The following is a 24,688-nucleotide window of genomic DNA, read 5'->3' on the forward strand; positions in this document are numbered from 1 at the left end:
ACCTACTTTCTGAGGCATGTTATAGGACAATTTGTAGCACTGAGTGAGAACAAGTCCAGAATTGGGTTAGCTTCTTATGGCTAACTACCACAGCGGCATAATCTGTGAATTTCAGTGCATCAAACTGTACTAACAGGAATTTCATTAAACCCTAACTGATCAAGCTACGATTTCTTCCATGGCTGAGAAGAGAATAATCCACTCCCTCTCAGACAAGGAATCTAAGCACATGGGACAGGAGTAAAGTAGGAGGAGGAGGAGGAGGAGGAGGAGAGAGGGGCTCCGAAGCGGATGGGATTGGCTGGGATGAAACTAAAACACAACATACAAAACCAAAGTCTCACCTTTTCACACCCAACAACAAACTCACAGGACAGTATGGTTGAAAAACAGAAGAAAAGATAAATAAACCAAGGCAAACCCTGGTGAAAAAAATAAAACAGAAAACAACAGAAACAGAAAAAGGTAGAAAACTAAATGATGAGACAGGAGAGAAAAAGGTCATTCCTAGGGGAGGTTCATGTCCCAAGTATTCGAGTTTACACTCACACTTCAGCGCTGGGTTTCCTCATCAATGTATATGATGTTTTAATTCATTATACCTTTAATATGTTGTATCCTACTTGAAACTCTATTTAATAATATCCAACCCTAGTTAGTTTACACTGGTTGTAGTAATTAGTGATCACACTTGTTTAATCTTCCTAAAATGAATTGTATAATTAATCAACTATATTTGACTCAAAACTCCCTTTTGAAAACAGCATAGTATAACAATATATTAAAAACCTCACGTGACACAAGCCCACTCACCTGCTGTCTGTGTCCAAACCCACAAAGTCCTTCTTCTCAAAAGGCACACAAAGGAGTGGGATCTTGTCTCCGGACTTGTCCGTGGCGCGGTCCAGCCGCTTAGACTCCAGCACAATGAAAATGGACTCCACAAAATCCTCCACCCTGCGCTCTACATCTGGGCAGTCGTCGTAGCTGGGGTAGAAGGCCACATCTGTGCGTTGCTGCTCTGCGATTTCCCCCTCAAGGCCAAACACCAGCAGGCGCGAGTCATACAGCGTGGAGCCAAACACCTCCTTCATGCCGTGGAAGCGGTCGGACGTCTGAGGCCACTCCTTTGCCGTGGCGCAGGTGGTGACGGCGACGAGGCCCACCACCTTGCGGTGCGTCTGGAAGTCGCCCCACTCGTTGTTCTCAGGTGGATAGTGGTGGCGGTAGCGGATGTACAGCTGCCGCTGGGAGTCGCGCACACTCACCTGGCCCACGCTGGCGATGCGCTTGTAGATGCGGAAGAACTGCTCCTCGGGGACGATGCCCACCGGCTGCACCACCACCAGTACCGTCTGGTGGTCTTCAGCGCACTGCATGTAGTCCGGGACACTCATGGCTTCTCATAGAGGGTCACTGAGAGGAAGACAAGAAGAAGGATCAGCAAAAAAAGAGGTTGGTATGTTGGCCAAACACACAAGTAGAAGGTCAAACACACAAGTAGAAATGGACTGAACTGGAATAAAATCTTACTACAAACAATTTGCCGATCAATACAGACAATACAGACTATAATTAACGTGTGTATTATAACATACATATTGGGCAAAAGGATTCCTCTAAGTCTGTCTCCGGTCGAGGTCATGGACCTGCCCTTACATTGACCCCTTGGTATTTATTAGAAAGAGTAAGAACACTCCTTTTAAATACCATTAGTAAGGGGAGTGGTTGCAACTTACTGTTCAGCTTTCTCTGAACTCAGAATTCTTAAGCTTTCTCTGACGAGCACATATTACTAGCAAAGCACATTTCTAATATTTCACAAATACACAATTTCACATGCACATTTCAATTCAGAAATGGGCCCTCATTTTTCTCCACATCTATTGTAATGTGTCACTCAGGTCTAACGAACGCTAACCCCTTGTTCCATGTTAGAATAGCAATTCCAAATTCACACAGTCCATCGGGCAGAACTTTGAATTTCTCTCTAGACTAACACCTGACCATGCCTCCATGATTCGAGTTTAAAACACGGTTAAACTAGAGTGTTTCATTCCTTCCTTGCACATGAAGCAATTCAATGCCAGGTGTCGTCCAATTAGCCTACTGTACGTGTGCCTTGTCGACAGTGTCAGTATATACGAATTCAGAGTTTGTAACCAGGTAATTAAAAAGAACAAGCCGCCGCTTTTCCTGTGCAGTGAAATACATTAAAAACAGCTAACTCAACTGTCTAGCTAGCTAGATTTACATTTAAAGCTAGCCGGTTACTGCTAGTTCCGCACAGGAAAAAAGGATGAAGTACTCGGCTCTGTGAGAGACCAGTGTAATTATCATCTGAATAAATAGAATCCTAAAGTCATTAAAGAACAAACTATATGTAGGGAAAATATCTTATAGCTAGCACTCTTCTTCACCAACCTGTCAGATACATGCACAGGTGTCTAGCAAGTTAGCTTACGCATTCATCAGCAACAAGCCATAATGTCTTGAAATATCTCATGTCTTAAAATATCGTGATTTCTAAGTAAGGGTATTAACATTGGCATATTCTCTCAAACAGTCACATCCTCTGTTGATTGTCTTTTCAATTGGTTTATCTAAATAACGGAATAAATGCATGTATTTTGATAGCAACTTACAGTCTGGTTTTCAAAACACAGCTGGGTCGATATCTTCTTCTTTGGTGAATAACGAAGTAAATACAAACGTCTCAGAGCACCACCTATGGTCAAGGAGTGGAAATGTAAGGTAAACGTAAAATTATTTTTTCATCAGTGGGAAGCTGAGACATGACGTCACGAAGAAATCAACACCTGTTAGTTGTTTCCTGTAATAATTGAAATAGGCTACGCTGAATGTCTTATAAAGACTTCAGAGGGGTAGCTTTACTTTCTAACCTATTCCGCGATTGGAAGTGTAAAAGTTTTTTGGCAAGCTCCAGGGGACGTCAGATGTATTTGACTTCAACCTTAACCATAAAGTCAAACACAAATAGTTTCATGTAGAAGCTTGGAGCAAAAGTTGGGCACTTGTGTTAGGAAAATAGTTTTTTATTTATATTCTAGGTTTTATGCCATAACAGGTGAACTACACAATATAGCAGCATTTTAGCTTTCCTTTCAAGCATTTTATTTTCCTAACAAAAGATGAAGGAGGAAATTGCAGCGACTGTTTTCTTTATGGCGAGGCTTGCACAGAAATATGGCAAACTGAATCGAAGTGCCAGGGATACATTTGCTCTTTCTCTTACTTCAGTTCTCTTTGAGAAATTTAAAAACCATTGGTATCCAAGCAATCCATCCAAGGGTCAAGCATTCAGGTATCACGGTCTGATTTTCAATGTGTGTAGCCTACGCTGCCAATGGTGATTTCATTGGTACTGATATATCCTTTTTTATAATTTTCTTTTTAAGATGTCTCCGAGTGAATAAATTCCAAATTCGAGATCCAGATATTGAACAAGCTTGTCGTCAAAGTGACATTGATTTTGAAGACTTGGGACTCCCTTCAGAGATGACCATTTGGGTAGACCCGGGAGAAGTTTCTTGCCGGTAAGTCTAACATTTTTGTGTTTTAACTTTCTTCTTCAATCTTGATCTGTTTTACTTAATCTGATGTTTATCTTGATAATGAGTCTTGTATGACGGTTTGTATAGAACGTTCCCTAAATAAATGCGCACACGCTTTTGCACCATTTAATCACTCCCAGCGTGTCGTCATATGTCCTGTGTGTATGTGTTATACATGATTCGGAGTATGTGTCCTTGAAGTGCGAACACTCAATACTGGTTTTGTTTTAATTTGCTGAGCGCAGTTATTAGCATACGTGGCCATACTGGATCTTTACTAATGCGATCTACAACTGGGTTTTTGTCAAAAGGTATGGAGAGAAGAGCACACCATTCTGCGTAACTCAACTGGAGGGACCAAAATGCGATGGGGACTTTTCGCGCAGAATAAACAATGCGGTGGAGAGGGCCTCGTCAGATTACCACTCTGGAACCTCTTCTGACGAGGAGGGAGACAGCATCATCAGCAACATAAGCAGCAACATCAGCGTCAACATCAGCAGCAGCATCGGCAACAGCATCAGTAGTAGTAACTGTAGCAGCAGCAACAGCAGTTGCCTGTCTGCGCCTGAGCAGAAGACCATTCCCACTGTTAGCAACCCCAACAGTGTTTATCAGGTAAGATTAACTGTCCTGGTGATCATCGGCGTTCAGACTGGATGTGTTCACATCTGTAGAAAATGTGTAGTCTCACCATATATATTTTTTGTATTATTTAATTGCAGTTCAGTGAGTTTCCACCTCTTCAGGCATGGAATCCTTACCCAAAAAGGAAGCCTTATCCCGGGGATGCTTACCAACAGCATGCCTCATCCAATGGCTCATTTCCACAACACAAGTCATTCAAAAATTACCGTCCGTCCTTTGCCTTCTCAGGGCCACGGGTGGACAAGTACCACTGGGTCAGTAAGACCAGGTCCTAATGGCTGACCCATCTGTTAATCTTCCAAAGCCAATTTTTGTAGTACATGTCTGCAAGACTAATGAGCACTTCCTCTTGGTCATTGCTGTGGAGTTATTTTAATATAAGTATTTTATAAAAGTATTTTAACTGTTTTAATGCCTTATACATGTGAATGAGAAAAAAATAAATAAAATCTTAAACATTCGTTAAATTAACTTTCTTATTTTTGGCAAATGTTTACTTTTTGGGGGGGTGGATTTTGTGCCGCAGGTAGGAATTGCTTAATGCTCCATTGTAGTTTGAGATCTTTGGACTGATTGAAGGGACCAACTTCTGATTCAACATTTGCAATGTTATCTGAAATGCTACCAAGTTCAAACCCCATTTCAGTTGTTTTGCTCTTCAAAGTAGGCCTAGGTGTGCTTCAGCTCGCAGTTAAAATGGCACTTGTGCCACATTCTTCTGTGCACTAGTGGATACACACTGCTGAAATGACAATTCACCTACATAGACTAGCAGTTTTTAATGGAGTGGCATCCCTTTTTTTCCCCCTCTGAGTTAAGCACTCAAAAGGCTTTGGCTATATCAAGTGCACATTAAAAAGAGGCTTTGGAACATGGGGAGGCTGAAATGGTCTGACAACTGTGATCAGTCATTGAAGTTAATCACTAATTAATTCTATTCAATGAGAATGAAAATTAATTCGTTACATATTTATATTTGAAAATTAAATGTACAACACAATTTGACAGCATTTAATTGACTGAGCAGAATTGACCACAGCATTCTGATCACACTGCAGCAGTACACTGCAGTGTGTTCACATTCTGGGTTTGTTTGATATAACCATGGTCATCACATGACCGTAGCCTACATGTCACCATGACAATAGTAACCGGAAAGTCAATCCGCTAAACCAGTTCTGTTTGCCCAAATTGCATTTTGCTGTTGATTAATAAACAATTTATGAGACTTACAGTTAGATCCACAAATATTTGGACAATTTTCATCATTTAGGCTCTGTACACCACCACAATGGATTTGAAATGAAACCAATATGTGCTTTAAGTGCAGACTTTCAGCTTTAATTTGAGGGTATTAACATCCAAATCAGGTGAACGGTGTAGAAACTAGACGTAACGCAAAGCGTTACAAAATATGACCGCCGAACTGTTCAGTAGGTTTTGGCACAGAATGAGTCATGGTTGTCAGTGTTTTTATGTGTTTTGTGTGTGTAAATTGGTTTGTGTTTCATTTTTATGTATTAAAGGAATTATTTGTGATAGATTTTGATGATTTGGTTATGTAATGTTTTGGGTACTACTTTTTTGTGGATTGTTTTGGTATAGGCCTACACCTTTTTTCACACACTGCTCTTTAAACTCCCTCTTGCTATTTATGAAAAATAGTTCTTGATCTTTCTTTTTTCACACTCGCACAGAAAAAACAGTAGTATTTGTATGTATGTGACAAATAAACCTCCATGTATCAATAAAAGGCAGTAATTGTAAATACCAATGACCATCTGTTTGTTCATTCATTCATTCATTCATTCTTCCACAAATGAAAACAACACTAATGAACCATAAAAACACTCTTCATGAAACATGAAATATGATACATAAAACTGTACAAAACTGAATAAGAAATAACAGATTAGGGACACTCAGTCCTCACTGTTAGTGTCAGTGTCAGGACAGTTATCTTCCAGTTCCTACAGCAACGACATAGGTCAACTACATGCAACACAATCCTGCAGAAAAACATCTGTCTGTCTCACAGGCACCTTTGCAGCCACAGTGTATCACATGCAAAACACTGTCAGGGGCCGGATTTCTAGTCATCCAGGTGACGTGCAAGTTCCCATCCTCTATTTGCCAACCATATCCAGCAGGTGATGGAGCACTTATATTACAGGTGCATCTCAATATATTAGAATATCATCGAAAAGTTGATTTATTTCAGTAATTCTATTCAAAAAGTGAAACTCATATTTTATATAGATTCATTTCACACAGACTGATATATTTCAAGTGATTATTTCTTTTAAATTTGATGATTATAACTTACAGCTTATGAAAACCCAAAATTCAGTATCTCAGAAAATTAGAATATTACTGTAGGCCGATAGAAAAAAGGATTTTTAACACAGAAATGTTGGACTACTTAAAAGTATGAACATGTACAGCACTCAATACTTGGTTGGGGCTCCTTTTGCATGAATTGCTGCAGCAATGCGGCGTGGCAGGAAGGCAATCAGTCTGTGGCACTGCTGAGGTGTTATGGAAGACCAGGTTGCTCTGATAGTGGCCTTCAGCTCTTCTGTGTGTTTGGGTCTGTTGTCTCGCATCTTCCTTTTCACAATACCCTATAGAATCTCTATGGGTTTTAGGTCAGGCGAGTTTGCTGGCCAATCAAGCACAGGGATACCATGGTCCTTAAACCAGGTACTGGGACCTTTGGAAGTGTGTGCAGGTGCCAAGTCCTGGAAAATGAAAACTGCATCTCCATAAAGCTGGTCAGCAGAGAGAAGCACAAAGTGCTCTAGAACTTTCTGGTAGATGGCTGCGCTGACCTTGGACCACACAGTGAACTAACACCAGCAGATGACATGGCACCCCAAACCATCACTGACTGTGGACACTTTACACTGGACCTCAAGCAACTTGGATTCTGTTCCTCTCCTCTCTTCCTCCAGACTCCGGGACCTTGATTTCCAAATTAAATACAAAATGTACTTTCATCTGAAAAGAGAACTTTGGACCACTGAGCAACAGTGCAGTCCTTTTTGTCCTTAGCCCAGGTGAGACGCCTCTGACGTTGTCTCTGGTTCAAGAGTAGCTTGACACAAGGAATGCGACAGATGAAGTCCATGTTCTGGATACGTCTGTGTGTGTAGGCTCTTGAAGCACTGACTCCAGCTGCAGTCCACTCCTTGTGAATCTCCCTTGAATGGGCTTTGTTTCACAATCCTCTCAAAGATGTCGTTATCCCTGTTGCTTGTGCACCTTTTTATACCAAATTTTTTCCTTCCATTCAACTTCCCATTAATGTGCTTGGATACAGCACTCTGTGAACAGCATGCTTCTTTAGCAATGACCTTTTGTGTCTTACCCTCCTTGTGCAGGGTGTCAATGATCGTCTTCTGGACAACTGTCAAGTCAGCAGTCTTCCCCGTGATTGTGTAGCCTACTGAACTAGACTGAGAGACCATTTAAAGGCTCAGGAAGTCTTTGCCGGTGTTTTGAGTTAATTAGCTGATTAGAGTGTGACACCATTGGTCATCAATATGTAACTTTTTCACAATATTCTAATTTTCTGAGATACTGAATTTTGGGTTTTCATTAGCTGGCAGTTATAATAATGAAAATTAAAAGAAATAAACACTTTAAATAGATCAGTCTGTGTGTAAACAATCTATATAATATATGAGTTTCACTTTTTGAATAGAATTACTGAAATAAATCAACTTTTTGATGATATTCTAATATATTGAGATGCACCTGTATGTTTGAGACAGGACCTCATTATTGCAGCCTGGTAGTTTGCCCTTTTGCAGTGCTGATAAAGGGCATCAGTGGTAGGGGGAATGGATAATTCTGGCAAGGCTGATGATGTCATACAGAAAGCCTTGAACCTAGCTTTATTTACATTATCAGCAGCCGACTGATCATATAAGTGGCATACATGGCAAAGAAATGCAAATGTTGACTGCTCCAAGTTTATGTTAGTACCTAAACTTTTAAAAGCCTTTAGGTACTCATCTTTCTCACATGCAACAGAAAATGTCTTTCTTTTTCCTTTGCCATAAAAGGCACTTGTGGAGTCACACCCAGAGAATGTTTGAATTCCGATCAAGGCTGAACACACACTGGTTCCAAGAGCTGATGACACCTTGGTAATGTCAATGATACATGTCCTGTTGCCAGTCCCTGTGAAAACATATAAAGTGCATGGCAAATCTGTCTGCACACTTACAGCAATGACTGCCACATCTGTAGATGCCAGACAGTGTAGCGGGTTGAAACGGAAACGGTTCACCTTACAGCCTAATGAGGATGTGCATGTGTGTGAGTGAGTGTGCACACACTGGGCACCTTCACGAGGCTTCTCTCCAGTCTTCTCTTCCACACACACACACACACAAACAGAGTTGAAGACCTTGTAAATGTTTTCCCACATAGTATGTTTTTGCATATGAAAATGCCAGTGAAAATGCCTTTACATATTGTAAACATATAAAAGGTCAGGCACATTTATGTGGACCTTCCCTGCCATGTACTATCAGGTGACGTTTTAAAGACCCAGCTTGTTTAGAAGTTTTTCCACATTGGCATGAGTATCAACATATGTATTTGAGAAGGGCAAACTTCACACTTCAGAATTCAAGCATTTACGTGGCTTTTCTTCACTGTGCAACCGCTGATGGCATTTCAGACTTGATGTCCTAGTGCAGTGTTTCTCAACCACTGGGCCGTTGCACTTATCATCCTTATTACTACTGTATTTTGTGCTGTGTCTTATTGATATAATGTATTTAACCCTTATTTAATGTTAATCACAATTACAAACGAGGGTCTGACAGGGCTTACAATTAGGTGTGAGTGCTCCAGATCAATGAGGAAAAGTCAACCCCCTCGCTGGATTTCTAAAGTTGGGATGATTATTGTATTTCTGTAAGTGTGTGTGTGTGTGGGGGGGGGGGGGGGGGGGGAGAGAGAATCTGGGAGTGGAGCTGTAATGTTATAGGGGAATGAGGGTTTATTGTTGTGAATGAAATATCACCTGTGAGTGTGTGTGTGCGTGTGTAGGCTATGTGTCGATGTGGAGTGAAATGTGTGTGTAGCCTACTGTATGTGGGGTGTGTGTGTTTGTATGTGGAGTGTGTGTGTGGTTGTTGCCACCTTAAGTTTTTGCCCATTTTCTTAAATCCATAGTGTCAAAGTTAGTTAAACTCGCAGGCAAACATAGTTTTTGCAGGGGCAGTGAACCAGCTCAAGGATCACCTTTGGAGCTGGTGGAAGTGACATCCAGAGTCATAATTCTTGTCTTTGTTCATCTGTCAGACGATGTCCTCATTTCTTTGTGATTTCTAAGAAATGCTCATGACTTCTTACAATGTTGCATGGAATTGTTTGTGTATCATCTAAGCCTATGATTTCTCATAGTTAAGATCACCTCAGCTGACGTAGGAAGTACAGTATTGCCTTGATTTCTTCGGAGGGTGTTCACAGTCCATGTAAGATCGTCAGTAATGGGTATTCCCATGTATGTCAAACTTGATGTAAATGACTTAACATAAAAATAACATTATCGTATATTTGCCTCATTGTTATTCTTGGACGCGGCTATCTATACAGCACTAATTATAATTAATTTAGCCCACTTTAGAGGATGTTCGGATGTTTTCCTCTATCTTTAACGATGTTTCTAACCACACGGGAGCCGCCATTTTTCCATTCTGTTGACAAATGCAGCCTTCTCATTGGTGTAGCATGATCACGTGTCGAACCGTGGCACGGCTCCCGACAAAAATCTTATTACGCTCTGAAGTCTCTAGTTCTGCATAAAACAAAGCCATATAGACAATCGACTGGAAAATCAGCGACGAACTTTTTTTTGGTAACTAACCACGACTCGTTCTTTTTTATAAGCTAAAGATTGTGTAGATGCCAGTGAGTGGAACGGGCTGAAACGAAAACCGTGTTCACCTTACGGCCTATCTCCCTTATAGCATGTTCCAATCGCTGATGGAAGTGGAAATATTGCTCCTCACCCCCACCACTCCTCATCTACGCACATGGACAGCTGAACTCTACCCACTCACTCACTTCCTTTTCTTACCCTTTTCTTTCCCTACTAATCAAGACTATGTCCGCCATGGGACGCTGCTGTAGTCTCTCCACCTGGTCTACCTGGAGAAACCCTCGTCCAATTGCACCCAACGCTACTGCATTGCCGTACACTTACTCTACCCCATACCCTATGCTAGCATTTATATACAACATTATTTTATTGTCACCACTGAAATGTTTCTCTGTCCCTACATCCCTTACCCCTGTAACAGTAACCCTTTTAGTACAGTAAACTGGTCTTGCCTGTATCATGTATTTACCACTGGATGTCTGTATACATACTATGTCCAGCGACCAAATGCTGGCTGTGTACAATCCCTGTTGCTTCCTTTCCCCTTCTGCCTCACAACCCTCCCCCTTCTCCCCTTCACACCTTCCTATCTCCACCCGGCCGACCTCAAGCAGATGCTTGCCTCCGATTGGCTGATTGTTTGCCGCTTCCATCTGATTGGCTGATTGTATGATGCTTGCATCTGATTGGCTGATGGTTTCCTGCTTGCATCTGATTGGCTGAATGTTTGATGCTTGCATCTGATTGGCTGATTGTTTCCTGCTTGCCTCTTATTCATTCATTATCATTGTTTATTCAGGGAGTATTGACTGAGCACAGGGCTCTTTTGCAGCAATGCCCTGACTGAGGCTACAGAATACAGAAGAACAATAAATAAACAAACCATAACAAAACCAAATGAGTGGCGTAATATACTGTAATTGTGTTGCATGTCAGGTGACTGTCCTTCTTGTAAAAAGAAGAAAAGTACAACACTGTACCAGTTGTTTGGAGAAACCTATGAAGTAAGACCATCAAGAAGCTCCAGAAGAAGATCAGCGAGGAAATTCTGAGGTACAGAGAGAGAATCCTTCTGCCTCTGAATGGCAATCCACTGGAGTGGTGGAGAGCACAGGTGGACTTACAATTGTTTTCAGATATTGCAAAAAGATACCTCTGCATACCAGCTAAGTGTAGCAGCAGAAATAGTTCTCTGTACCGCAGGAGATATTGTTTCCTCTCAACGCAGTGTACTTACGGGTGACCATGTCGATTAATTGATTTTTGTTAAGAAGAATCTTAAAAAACTTGAGCACAAATGAATAATTAGGAGGTAGCTAATGGATTTATCAGCATACACTAAATGCTGATAAGGCCAAGGTCTAGCTCTGTTTTTTAAAAATTTTTATTGTCATCCCTCAACAAGGGACTTCTTTGGGTATAGAAAATATGTTTTATTTTACTATTTTATTTAATATTTACATTTTCTAATACATATTTTATACCAAAATGTTTTTTTTTTTTAAACGTCCTTATGGTTATTTGGCTGCAATGTGTGCCATCACTTGTATTTGTAAAGGTGAGACAAACTACATACAGAGTAATTTCACAATAAAATGTTTGTTCATATTAATTGAACAAATGAAAAGAACTCTTTCAGAAGATTTTCAATTATTGAACTGCATCGAATCGCAACGCATCGCACAGAATCGTTTTTAATCAACATGCATCTTTTCTTGTATCGTATCGTATCCATGTATCGAGATACGAATCGGATCGTCTTTTTCATGAGAGATTTACACCCCTAATGCATACGTTCACTCTCATTCACTTATCCCATAGTTTCCATGCTCGTCTTCTTACTCATAGTCAAAGCCATTCTTAAGTCAATCACCATGCAGTTCACCTGGTATCATCTTCGATCCCTTCTCTTGTAGACTCCAGGTGTATCTGGTAGCCTAAGTCTGATTCTCTGTAGCTTGGTTGGATGCATCCATATCGTTGTTCTTGCTGTAAATGCTGATACCGCTTTTTAATACACCACCATACCAAACTAATATTTTCCAGTTCACCAGGGCCCTATTCGGCGTAGCTCGCGAAGCGGTTTAGCGAGCTAGATTCCAGGCTAAAATAAAAAAACGCCCCTATTTTTGGTTCGGCGAAGCAATTTTCAATAAATCACCATAGTAACATATAAATTAGCACTAACCTGCTCCAGGGCAGGCTAACCTAAGTTTAGCTGGATAAGCTTGCCACACCCCCGGAAAAAGGAGGGATGCCATTGACCAAGGAGTCATATTAGATAGTTTGATTAGCGTAGGGAGAGAGTTCTTTGCGATCGCCAAGATCCATTATTCCATCATGATGAGTTCTTGTATGAGCCCTACCGATTCAGCCCACATGTGTACGAGTGGTACATTTTTGTAGTGACGGCGATGCGGAGAACAAAGCACTCATAATTATATGTGTTATTAGTTCACCATAGCATATTATTATTGTAGAAAATGATTAAGGTGGACTCATGATAAGAAAAGAGAGAAATACACACTTTATTTTCACTGCTTCAATGTATTGCATTTGTTATTAATACATTTACATTTAGTCATTTAACAGACGTTTTTATTCAAAGCGATTTGCAAGGAAGTGTAAAACTACAACGATGTAGGGAGTGAGGGGAATCGAACTAGCAATCTTGCAGTTTCTAACCGGCAGTGTAAATCTCTGTCCCAAAGCACACTTGCTATTTCGCATTCAAACATAGATATCAGCCAAAAGGCATCCTCACACAACGCCTTGCTCTCACAGCGGTGGCAGTGTTAAATTTTGCCATGATTATGGTCTTGTATTCCCTAGTGTTCCTGTTCATCTCCTGCTAAAATGACGATTAACTTAGCTTCAGTTCTACGCCGAACGGACCCCAAAACCCTCATTAAACCAACATCTTTGAGTTTTGAAAACAGTGCAGCACCTACAACATGATGACAATGCATGAAGCGCAATGAATTATTCACCAAAATGGTCATATTTTTATCTGCTCCATTACTTTGAACCAGTTATTCAAAAGGCTTTTAAAATCTCACCCTAAACTAGAACTTACTCTGACCTTTTTAATGATAACAGTTGCTATCTTCTTCATCTTGTTGATTTTCATGAACATATCAGCACAATTTGTCTTTTTTCACTGCTGCTGCCAATTCAAGAGAGATCTTAGTCGGTCTTTGATGTTATTCCACACTCCATTAGACCAAATTAATCATTTATTAATCATTTAAAAAGGTTGCAAGTTTGTCTGTCCAATTAAGAGAAACTTCAGAAAATGAATTGATCTTAGCCATCAAATGTGGTTTAATGTGTTTGCAAGAAATTTGCACTTATCCATACAGTATCGTGTACAACCAAAGTATTTTTCTTTCTCAAAATGAATTAAAAAAACAATTAGACACAGAAACTCTCTCATTTGTGAGCCACAAGCTGAAGAAGAGTAGAGGCAATTTTGTCAAGGCTGGATGGAGGGTTTCTTCGGGCCTCATCATAGCGGGTCCGGACAGACTGAGGGCGAAAGTCACGGGGGTCTTCCTCCGGTGGACTGTCATAATACGAACGCCGTGAACTTTCATTGAGCCTTAACGTACCGTCTTGCGGAGGTGCCCGATATTCCCCTTCAAAACAGAACAGACAACAAAAACAGACAACATGAGTAATTCTCCAAAGGGTCAACAAAGTCCAGGTTCATAATAGTTTATTTATAATCGGATTCCCCAAATTCAATCATCCCGACAATTCTGAACATGTGAGTATGAACTAAGCACAAGACCACTACAGTTTCACATACATTAAAAACATACAACTCTCTGAAAATACTGCTTTATAGGGGTGGGGGGAAAAAATCGATTATTCGATTTTTCTCGATTACCTCTAAAACGATTCTGTCTCGATTCAGAAAAGTTCATAATCGATTTTTTTTATAAAAAAAATAAAAATTGCAAGCTGTATCGATTATTGCATCGTTCATAGAGTCATAATTGCGAAAAGGATTTTTTCTCTAATAAAAAAAAATAGAGAAGGTAATTCATTTGTTGATTTTCCTTAATTATCAAACATAGGAAGTGATTTTAGATGTTTTAAAAGTCGAAATGCATCGATAATCGTTTTATCGGTTAAGAATTGAGAATCGATAATCTGTTTAGAATCGATAATCTGTTTAGAATCGATAATCGTTGACCTCTGAATCGGAATCGAATCGTGAGGTGCCAAGAGATTCCCACCCCTACTGCTTTATCTCTGTTAACATCAGTTTACCTCTGCTAACGGCTTCATGGGAGTAGTCAAATATCTCAGCAGGCCTAGAATGTTCTCCCCTGGAACGGGGCTGGTCCCGTTCATGGGACCTTCTATCATAACGTTCTGGGGAGACTTGGCGGAAGTCATCATGAGCATGCCCCACAGCTGGCATTTCTCTCATATGGTGGGTATATTCATTAGTCGGTGGCCGTTCCTGAATCTCCCTCCTTGGCTGGATGTAATCTCTGGAATCCATTGGGGAAGCCTGATCCTGGATTGAAATCACAAAAGGAAAACACAAGTAAACCTCAGCATTCTATAGATCAACACCTCACACTTCTTACCCATACACAACTGTCATTAACAAAACATGTGTATATTAGCTGGGAAATGGCCATATATGTTTACACCCACAGCTGGCATTTCTCTCATATGGCGGGTATATTCATTAATCGGTGGCCGTTCCTGAATTTCCCTCCTTGGCTGGATGTAATCTCTGGAATCCATTGGGGAAGCCTGATCCTGGATTAAAATCACAAAAGGAAAACACAAGTAAACCTCAGCATTCTATGGATCAACACCTCATACTTCTTATCCATAGCAAAACTGTCATTAACAAAACATGTGTACATTAGCTGGGAAATGGCCATATATGTTTACACCCACAGCTGACATTTCTCTCATAGGGCGGGTATATTCATTAGTCGGTGGCCGTTCCCGAATCTCCCTCCTTGGCTGGCCGTACTCTCCAGAATCCATTGGGGGAGCCTGATCCTGGATTGAAATCACAAAAGGAAAACACAAGTAAATCACAGCATTCTACAGATTAACACCTCACACATCTAACCTATAGCAGAACGGTCATCAACAAAACATGTGTACATTAGCTGGGAAATGGCCATAAATGTTTACACCTGACAAAGATAGAAATGCACACACACATGGAGTACAATACTGACCCCTCTCCTATCGGATTTATTAGCCTGAAACTCCTTCAGCAGCGTACAAAGTTTATTCTTCAGAAAATTGGCTTCTTCCACACTCTCAATTTGGACATCTTTCTGAAAATACAGAAGTTAATGTAAAAGTGGTGTATAAAGATAAAAAAATGATAAGAAATAAAATGACACATTTTTACATGCGACATGACAGTGATACATGAAATCTTGTAGACTTACAAGGACATCCATTACATTCCCAGGATCTTGTTCAACTTCTCCACGCTCCCTGTAATGCTCCCTGTAATCCTCCCTTGAGCTGACACTCTCAGGACGCTTCTAAATATAGACAAGAACAAAATAGGTTCTGAATGTTGAGAATTCTGTGTTATGAACAAATATACGAAGTCAATAAATGTGTTTGTACCTGAACTTTCAAAGGTGGCTTCTGAACAATTCTCTCAGAAACAGCTTGTGCCATTTGACTAGAGGAGAGGTGAAAAGGTAATAAAAACAAACTTAGCCCGGCAATGCAAAGATGTTATAGTCTGCCCCTAGTCTGATATTAGTACAGTGAAATGCTATAATGCATTGAGTTACAAAATGTAATTTACACAAAGTCTTACTATTTTTGCAGCAGTTCTCTCTCAGCTTCTGTGCAATTGGAGAACCTGCTCTTCCGTTTTTTGGTAGGCATCACCTCCTGATGTGTAACTCCCTGATGCTGGGGGAAATCTGGATAGGGCCTCCTCTTCGTCTCATTAGTCCGTGGTGGTGGTCCTCTTGGTTCTACCCAGTCTCTCTCCGTTCTAGATTCAGGCATCCCTCTATCATATCTGGCTTCATCACCCCTATTCCTCTCCTTTGTGTCAGAGCCTGTGAAAATCCTCTCTCTCCGGTCATCTTCACTGCTGTGATGCGATTGAAAACCACGTTCAGAGTACACCTCACTGTCAGTACGACCTGGGAAACGACGATCTGTGTCTGCTTTTGGGTGCCAATCAGGAGAATCACCGTCTGCGTAGGAACGACTGTATGGATCTTTTTGGAGGTGTTCCTTGACACGTCTGTCATAGGCAACCTCTTTATGATAGGACTGCTCATAGACCTCAGTGTGGGCAGGCTGATGACTGTCAACCTGAGTATACGAATGTCCACTGGGGTCTCTCTCAGAGTACAGCCGCCCACCGTGACTGGCAGCAGGGTGTTGGCTAGGAGTCTTTTCTTCCTGGTACTCCCGGGTATGAGGGTCCTCATAGTGATGGCGAGGAAGGTCCCTGTCTGAGTAGGGTAAATCAGGGTGGTGATCATCTCCGTAGGGACGTTCTGGGTAGGGTATATCAGAATGGTCATCCCCTGGCTGTAGCGTTGCCCGAGGATCTTCATAGAAAGATGGCTCATAGTGGTCACCTTCGTGCCTTGGAGGCTCATCCATTCTACGGATGTCATCTTCTGGGTAGGACTCCTCATGGCGGGTATCTTTAGGATACCGTTGCCCATAGTCACCACCTTCGGGGAAAGAAGCTCTTAAATGGTCATCCTCGTAGTTACGTTGAACGGAAGCGTCTTCAGGATAACCATCATCGCTTCCATAAGTTCTTGCTGGATAATAACCACTGTCAACATGTTTTCCTTGGTAATGAGGGTCTTCTGGGAAGCCCTGTGGTGAGATGCCCATGTGCGGTCTCTGGTTTGGTAATCTGGGATTTTGGGGTGCTTTAGCTCTTTGAGGACCTAATACACAATACAACTATATCAGGTGAAAGGACTACTTCGTACAAACCGCAACAGCATTAACAGGTAAAGTACACAATGTATTAAAATATAGAACTGTTCTCACCTTTCGATCTGGAATTTCTTTGTCTCCGAGGCAATTCCTAAAATTTCAAAACATTCTTATTACAACTCGGGAATGTAATCCCTAATGAGTATGGAAGTGTGCATGTTGATGTGTAAACCTACCGCAGGTTTTCCACGGCCTTCTTGTCTCTCTACAACTTCTGCTTTGGCCTTTACCATCTTTCCCTGCTGGTTGATAGAATTCTTGTTCCAAGTTACCAAATCAGGTCTTTGCAATTCCTTGGGTAAGAAAATTGGGATATATATGTAAGCAGTGGCACAAGAACAAACTCAGATAAAATCACAAGAGGAGTTACAAGTAGGGACTGCGTTATTCCATCTAGTCTAGGAGAAGTGCCTTCAATCAGTCTGCCTTTTCTGTAAGAGCCACACAAGAATGGAACCGTATTCCAACACATATCCGAAAACCCAACATAGGCCTAGAAGTTTAGTTCTCATTTAAGACAGGGGTTAGTCAATTGTAAGATTTATCAGCACTTGGGGGGGACCTTCCTTTAGCCACTTTGCCATATTAACAGTAATGTTCATTAATGTGCACTGTCTCTGTTAAATAAATAAATAAATAAATGAAAAAGATCACAAATAAATTAGATCACACTGTAGCCACAGTGATAACTAGGGATGGGTATCGTTTGGGTTTTTTCCGATACCGGTACATAACCGATAGTTTTAAAACGATACCGTTGCCTAAACGGTGCCAGAACCGATACTTTTTTTTTTTTTTTATTAAAGACATTAGGCTTATTTATTGCCAAGGCAAATAGTTTTCTTCAAATTTAACAATATATGAACTGTTTAAGGTATACTATAAATAAAAATAAATACAAAACACTTGGCTTCAAACCTTTTAACTTCAAACTATGAACAATATATTAACTTATAACAACTGTTTACAGTATACTTAAATACATATAAATCTCTGTACACACACTTCACACTTCAGTAATACTTTTGCAGAAATATGAGCATGTTTGCCTTCAGAGTAAAACAAATATTAATTAGTTTGCATTTATTTAAACCCACTGGTTTCGTGAATGTGTACTGCCCCTTTAAAAGTTTAGCTTCAGGGCCTCATGAGTTCTCTCCCCCATTTACACGCAATTTTGTTGTTGCATATGCTGCCATCGCGTTGTTTGAATCTTTTTGTGCGAAATACAGCCACACTTTTGATCGTTTACCTTTCGACATTTTCTCCGTTATATTGATGGCTAGCTCTGTTTGTGCTTGCTCTGTGCAAGGCTGCCTGCTCTTCGCTGTCAGACTGTTGCAATGTTATTGTAGCGTCCAAGTTAGAGCTCTCTTAAGAACTCACATTGAGAAGGAATATCTTTGGATGAGACGGTAGCTCTCCGTTAAATAAAGCGTATCCTATCCAACTTCTGCTTAGAACAACCACACTTATCTTGAAACCGAAACCACACGCAAGTCAACCCATTACCATGGCAACTCCTCAACACAAATCACGTTTCCACTAGTCCCATACGGAATGCAGCGTGAGCGACACAGGCGAGAGTCTATATTGGGAGATGGAGCAGTTTTATATGTGCCCCACGAAATCTGTTATCAACACAAAAAAGTATACAGATCGTACTCAGAAAGATCTACGCCACTAACGTTACTTCTCGTTAGCTATCGCTAGTTTTGTTAAATTATAAAAATTTTAATAAAAAAAAAAAATAATTTTTTTTTTTTTTTTAATTATCTGCTCAGGCACCGAAAGGAAGCACCGAAATCTGCGTTGCATTTCGGTCCGGGTAGGTATCGGTTGTATGGAACACAGATATCTCTAAATCCAGGGAAAGGCTCCCTTTCAATGTCCAAACATTTCAGAAGACTTACCATACAAGTACTAATCATACCAGACAGACACAGACACACAAAATTCTCACCAGAAACTTCTGCCGGTGCTTTCGCCCCACCACATGGCTGACCATTCCAGGCAAGTCTGCCTCTAAATTACACAGCTTGCACTTGTATTTTAGCCTTATTTCGCCATTACCAAGTATTTGTGATTCCATCTGCTCCAGATAGCTCAAACCTGTAGGGCAAGCAAAGCAATACTAGATTAGACAGCCTGTCAAACAAAATAAGGTAAGCAGTGAGTATGCAAGCCTGAATCAGTAGGTCAAACCTTACCAATGATTGGCTCATCAAGTTTCAGGTAGTCCAAGTAATCGATGAAGCTCTCCCAAACTGGGATTTCTGCAAGATCCACACAACAACTTAGTCAAGTGGAAAAATATAGACTATCAAGCACATCCTGAGTGAACAAAACCAATTTATAATTTCCCAAATGTATTCACGTTTAGTCTCTCCCTAGAATTATCAAACATATAACAAAATCACACACAATGCATTAGTTGCAGATAATACAATAGTTTTTCTGGTTGTCCCCTTGCTGATCAAGCTGGTTTTACAGCTCCTCTAGTTACCAACATCATATGCCTTGTTGAAAACGTTTCAAGGCTTTGACAAAATCAGAGGCCCTTACCTAATCAAAAGGCTGCTTCGAAGGTGATTGTAAAAGGTAAGAGTTCTCAAATAACTGGACATGTACATTACAGCACATCAAGATAACCCTGGTTGTGCATTTTCTGGTGCCTAGGCCAATAGGAAATGACAGGATGGGACATGTTAACCCCTAGCTTGAAGAGTTAAGTTATTGCTGGATCACAGGTTTAAGTCTTCTGTCTTCTTTCTCATTTCGGGGGACAGACACAACAGGATTGTCATTTAATTCCCTTAGGTGGCACTCCAATAATGGATGGTCCAAAAACAGCTGTAAAAAAAAAAATGGCAATATAACCCAATGCTTTCTGATGGCAGACAGGGTTTCTGAGCCCAGGCGGGACTGAAAAGGGAGCGTTGCCATCATTCTCAGAGACAAAAAGAGCCCTTTTCAACAGGATATCTGTTTTACGCCAATGCAACAATAGCTTGTGAAAAGGCAACAGTGGTTAACATGGAATTGACTTTTGCACCCAATTAAATTCACATGTTGACCATGGTAGCAACTTCAGCCTCATGGTAGCAAAGTCAGCCACAACCTGCAGGATGTGATATGTTGTTTTCCACACAATTCCATTGTGGTTATTGACTCACATTCTTTAAAAAAAACTTGGTCTTGAGAAGACTTGAGTTGAGAACTAAAGCCCTTCAATGTACTTAGCACTGGTCTTGTTTGTGTACATTGCGCTATTCAAATCTTCACATAGACACAAAAATGTGCTCTCTATGCTCCATCCCATCCAGGAAAACCACGCTGATTGGTTTATTCTGGTTCCACATAACAAAGGATGCTTAAAGATGAATATTTCTAATAATTATGGATTTTACTTACAGTATTCTCACAAGCCAAGCATTAGTGTTGTCCTGGTTTTCAATGCTGAACCCTATGTGTGGTCTGGCTAGACATAGTAGCTAACACTTGTGTGACCACCACAGTCCAAGCTTTTTGGGTATGTTTGCCAATATATAGCTTTTCTGCCCAGCCAGTTATCCTTCAATTTGCACATTTCCTGGCATTTGAGGTTATTAACACGCAGTTCTTGTTCCCTACTTTGCTTGTTTCATGTACTGTCAAGCACCAAACGGCTAGAAAGTTGAATCAGTTTGAGGCCGAACTTCTGTTTATTCGACTGCTCAAGAAGGGGATACAGAATAAAAAGTTGAATGGTTGAAACTTGTTCCCTGCATCTGCATTGGGTATACCGGCTTGTTGGCAGAACTACATTCAACAGTAGTTCCACCAGCCTGTGCAAAGACCCTTATACACTTTGCGGGAGTGTCCACAATGATGGTCAAGGCAGGTGTTGAATGTTTCATTGAAGTGGGTGGGCTGTCAGTAAACACAGGTCAAAATCCCACCAAATGTCATCACATGAGCAATGTGCAGAAGGAGAAGAAGACCTCTGTCGGGCATGTTTTCCAAACCTAATCGTTACTTACATTTCACTGTGAAAAAAAATGTAATAGCATGGCTTGGTCCATCCAATCCCTACCATGCATGTACTGGCAGGAGAAAATGAGGACCCAGAGGAAACAGACAAAGTACAGTGGTGGACCTGAAGGTATATGAACACACTTTCTTTCTTTCTTCCTTGGAGAAAGACGGTACTGTCCACAGCAAAGAGGATTTTTACGCCAAGTTCTCTGCCTCATGCGCCAGATGTTTTGAGGTTTTCAGGTTGCTCTCCCCCCAATGCTAGAATGTACTAGATTGGCCATTTTAAGAAAATATTCCCATTGTCATCTTGACACAATCAGTGCAATAGGGCACATCAATATATTTTCAACTTACCTTTGAATAAATACATTTTCCAGTCGATATTGAATGACTGCAGATTAAGTGAGTGTAAATTACAGAGCTAAAAGAAAAAAAGAAAAATGCCAACCATGTTGGCAAGATTTACTACTTACCAACAGGACTCATGGTCTCCACTTTCTATTCCATCAAGATAGAGGGGAAAATATTCATCAATTAGTCATTTCATAAAACATTATCCAGAGTATGTCTCAAAGGGCTTATCCTAAAGGCAATCTCATGGAGCTCTGATGCTACAAAGCAACCTAAGGCTTTATCTATAAACACAGAAATGTAATGCTTAATTGGTAAATTACACAATGCTTATACCCAATGTTTTTAGAAGTCAAAAATGTCTCTGAAAATCCTTATCACAGAATCTTCAATTGAATTCTTCAATTTTAATGTACCAGATCATTACAACAATCAACTACCATATCCTGCCTCCAACTAGACACAGGGGTGACCATGATTGTCTCTTACGCTTACATTCACTGAGATGTTAAATGGCGTGAGAGCAACTCTGGTCAATGACCTGGCATCTCTTTCCATAGATGGAATTTTCCAGAGTATTGATGCAGTCTGGAATGTCAGAGTTTCTTGTGAATTTTCAGACAGGATCTTCGCAAGTCCAGAAAAGGTGACAACCCGTGATAAGACCAATGCAGAAGATCTCAGAAGATCTCTTTTTTCAGTCGGGGAAAAAAGAAAATATATATATTCTTCTCCATGTCCCAACAGATCAAGCCTGGAACTAGAACCAAAGAAGACCTTGCAAACCTTGACAAGTAGTTTTGTGCGAAAGGCAAGGTTAAAAAGCTGAGACTCAATATTTCTGATGGCAACAAAGCCAGTCACTGGGGCTTTCACCATCCAAAGAACGAATCCAATTCCCAGGGTAAGTTTTACAGTGATAATCTATTGCATTGCAGAAGCATCATGGACCCTGGACTGGAGATGAAGTGAAGGGAGTTTAGTGCAATAAATCCAAGCAGGTTTGAGAGTTGGAGACCCCCCCAGAAAGAGTGCTAGTGTAAAATCTAGCAGTCTTGGGCTCATCTGATCATCCTCATTTTGTTGGCCTGACCGAAGGAGTCAAAAACACCAAGACACTTGGTGCACAGGGCTCAAAATGAATGCACCAGTTGTCCATTAGGCACAGAATAATTACGGTGGCTAAGGTGTTTGCACCGCTGCCTCACAGCAAGGTGGTAATGGGTCCGATTCCCGCATGGGGCGCTGTTGGCTTTGGGGAGCGGGTCCTCCCCAGACCTACAGTGGTCAGGTAGGCTATCTCTCGGTCCTTTCTGTGTGGAGTTTGCATGCTCTCCCCGTTTTCACAAAGGGTTTCCTGCACGAAGAACCCCAACAGAAAAAACATGCCAAATAACAGAACACATGTCCATCCCTGACCAAAGATGGACAGTTCACTTCACCTGGTCCCCGGGCGCTACAAGCTGCCCACTGCTCCTGGGGGTTATTGAGGAAGGACGGCCAGGATATGAAAAAGCAGAAAATGTATTCACTGCAACCTCAGGCCTACCTGCGCGCACGTGTGTGTGTGTCCTGTGTCGCCTCCATAAAAGCATGTGTGTGTTCCAGGGTGTCGTGTGTGCCATTAAAGACCTGACAAAGGTCTTAATTACATTATTACACTATGTTTCGCTGCTTTCGTCGGCCTCTTTGGGGGTACGCGCTGCATACTTGCTGGACACAAGCATTGTACATTTATTAGGAATTTAGAAATCAGTTTCACATTTATGAGATGGGCTACATTTAACGAGCAGAATAGATGTATGTAGGAAGGCAAAAGGCTACCAGCTCTCACACTGAAAATGAGATATGGTCAACCTGAGCTTTCAACCATCCAAGAAAGCAATGAAAACTTGGATCAAACTCATTTATGAGAATAACATGAAGTTGGCAGCCCTTTTAAGGAGGACCAGAGTCCATGTTCAAGAATAAATTAATTTACCACTAAGAAACAGTGGGATCTGAGAGATGAATTCCACCAACTTCACAACTACTTTTCCACTCTGACAGATCCTAAAATGTCCTCCATGCACACAAACCAAGCACATCATGGGTTTATTGAAAAAAGATGGAAATATATCTTCATTACATTCTCCCATTAAGTAAATCTGATTGATCATTCCAAAATGATGTAGTCATTAAGCAGAGGTTAATGGCAGAACAGACTTGAGCAAGTCATCTCTAAGCTTAATCGTGAAAGTGAAAATAGATCTTGAAGATTCGAATTCAAGCATGAAAACTCATTGCAATAGATCCATATGTTACATGCTTTATTTTAAGCAAATCAATTAACAACCTACCTTCAAATGCTGACTTGTAGTCAGGTGAATTCTGTATTGGGTGTCACCCCTGATACTTTTGTTGCAAAACTGAAAGAGAGTTAAACCTTTGTTAATACAAGAATTGTACAACATAACTGAGAAGCGGGCAGGCACCAATTTAAATTTGCCTTGCAGACAAAACTGCGTTGGTTTTATAAGATTTGCCATTTCAACGTCTTGATTGCACTCACTCCGCATTGAATGAAATCATCGACGGCGCCATCATCATATTCAGTTGTTATTATGTCAGCCATTTTCTCTGCCTGCAAGTAAAGAATCCAAACGTTATCTTCCAAGCCACAATGAGATGACGCTAAAGTTCCACACAACATTTGGCAAAAAACGAATCTATAATTTACCCCATTATTAAACTACGTTAAATTATCGCCCTATCTCCTGCAGGAATACATGTAAAGTTAGCGTTAGCTTCCTAGCTTGCAAACAAGCCAACCAGCTAGTTGCCAAACAAAATTCGATGTTACCTCTGGTGATCCGCCAAAACAAAAACAAAAACAGCAAAGGTACTCTAATAATAATTCTCCACCAAACACAAAAACCTGACAACTGGCGTTGCACTGTTTAACGTTTGAGCTAGCAATACGGTTGTTGATTTCCTGTCGTTAGTCTAGTCTCGCAGGTCTTAAAAGGGTTTGAGAGCAAAATCTGAATGTAGTCGTTAGTCGTTAGGGACCACTACTGGTCTGGAGGCAAGCTTGAACTTCTTGCGATAAAAAAAAAAAACAACTTCAAGCTTGACAAATTCAAATGCTTACTGTTCTTAATGTGTAGACTTAATCATTTTTGTGCCACATTGACCTAAGCCCACGTATAAACTTCTTGATTTAATT

At 40.7% G+C, this 24,688-nt stretch overlaps 3 protein-coding genes across 3 annotated transcripts in view; 1 reads left to right on the forward strand and 2 right to left on the reverse strand.

Moving 5' to 3' along the window:
* trappc9 (trafficking protein particle complex subunit 9) overlaps window positions 1-2,677 on the reverse strand; it is a 234,861-nt gene extending 232,184 nt beyond the window's left edge. The window contains exons 1-2 of the mRNA XM_080836474.1: window positions 2,646-2,677; window positions 814-1,416 (exon numbers count right to left, since the gene is read on the reverse strand). Of these exons, the coding sequence (XP_080692600.1) occupies window positions 814-1,397 (584 nt within the window). The 5' untranslated portion in view covers window positions 1,398-1,416; window positions 2,646-2,677. The remainder of the gene's footprint in view (window positions 1-813; window positions 1,417-2,645) is intronic.
* A 475-nt stretch (window positions 2,678-3,152) lies between these two features.
* Window positions 3,153-4,498, forward strand: btg4 (B-cell translocation gene 4; the record flags this gene model as incomplete). Its single annotated transcript, XM_080836945.1, has 4 exons — window positions 3,153-3,325; window positions 3,420-3,557; window positions 3,887-4,193; window positions 4,301-4,498. The coding sequence occupies 4 exons, from the start codon at window positions 3,153-3,155 to the stop codon at window positions 4,496-4,498; spliced, it is 816 nt and encodes a 271-aa protein (XP_080693071.1).
* An 8,927-nt stretch (window positions 4,499-13,425) lies between these two features.
* LOC308364015 (uncharacterized protein) lies at window positions 13,426-24,410 on the reverse strand. The gene is made up of 16 exons (XM_080836949.1): window positions 24,323-24,410; window positions 24,032-24,103; window positions 23,820-23,888; window positions 21,603-21,627; window positions 19,320-19,385; window positions 19,073-19,221; window positions 17,286-17,402; window positions 17,164-17,200; window positions 15,950-17,057; window positions 15,751-15,808; window positions 15,564-15,662; window positions 15,345-15,446; window positions 15,052-15,159; window positions 14,800-14,907; window positions 14,404-14,656; window positions 13,426-13,763 (listed from the first exon to the last, which is right to left on the reverse strand). Exons 2-16 carry the CDS (start codon window positions 24,092-24,094, stop codon window positions 13,558-13,560), a joined length of 2,568 nt encoding a protein of 855 aa, XP_080693075.1. The 5' UTR covers window positions 24,095-24,103; window positions 24,323-24,410; the 3' UTR covers window positions 13,426-13,557.
* Window positions 24,411-24,688: the final 278 nt, after the last annotated feature.

Source organism: Sprattus sprattus (genome assembly GCF_963457725.1).
Source record: "Sprattus sprattus genome assembly, chromosome: 4".
NCBI classification, from domain to species: Eukaryota; Metazoa; Chordata; class Actinopteri; order Clupeiformes; family Clupeidae; genus Sprattus; species Sprattus sprattus.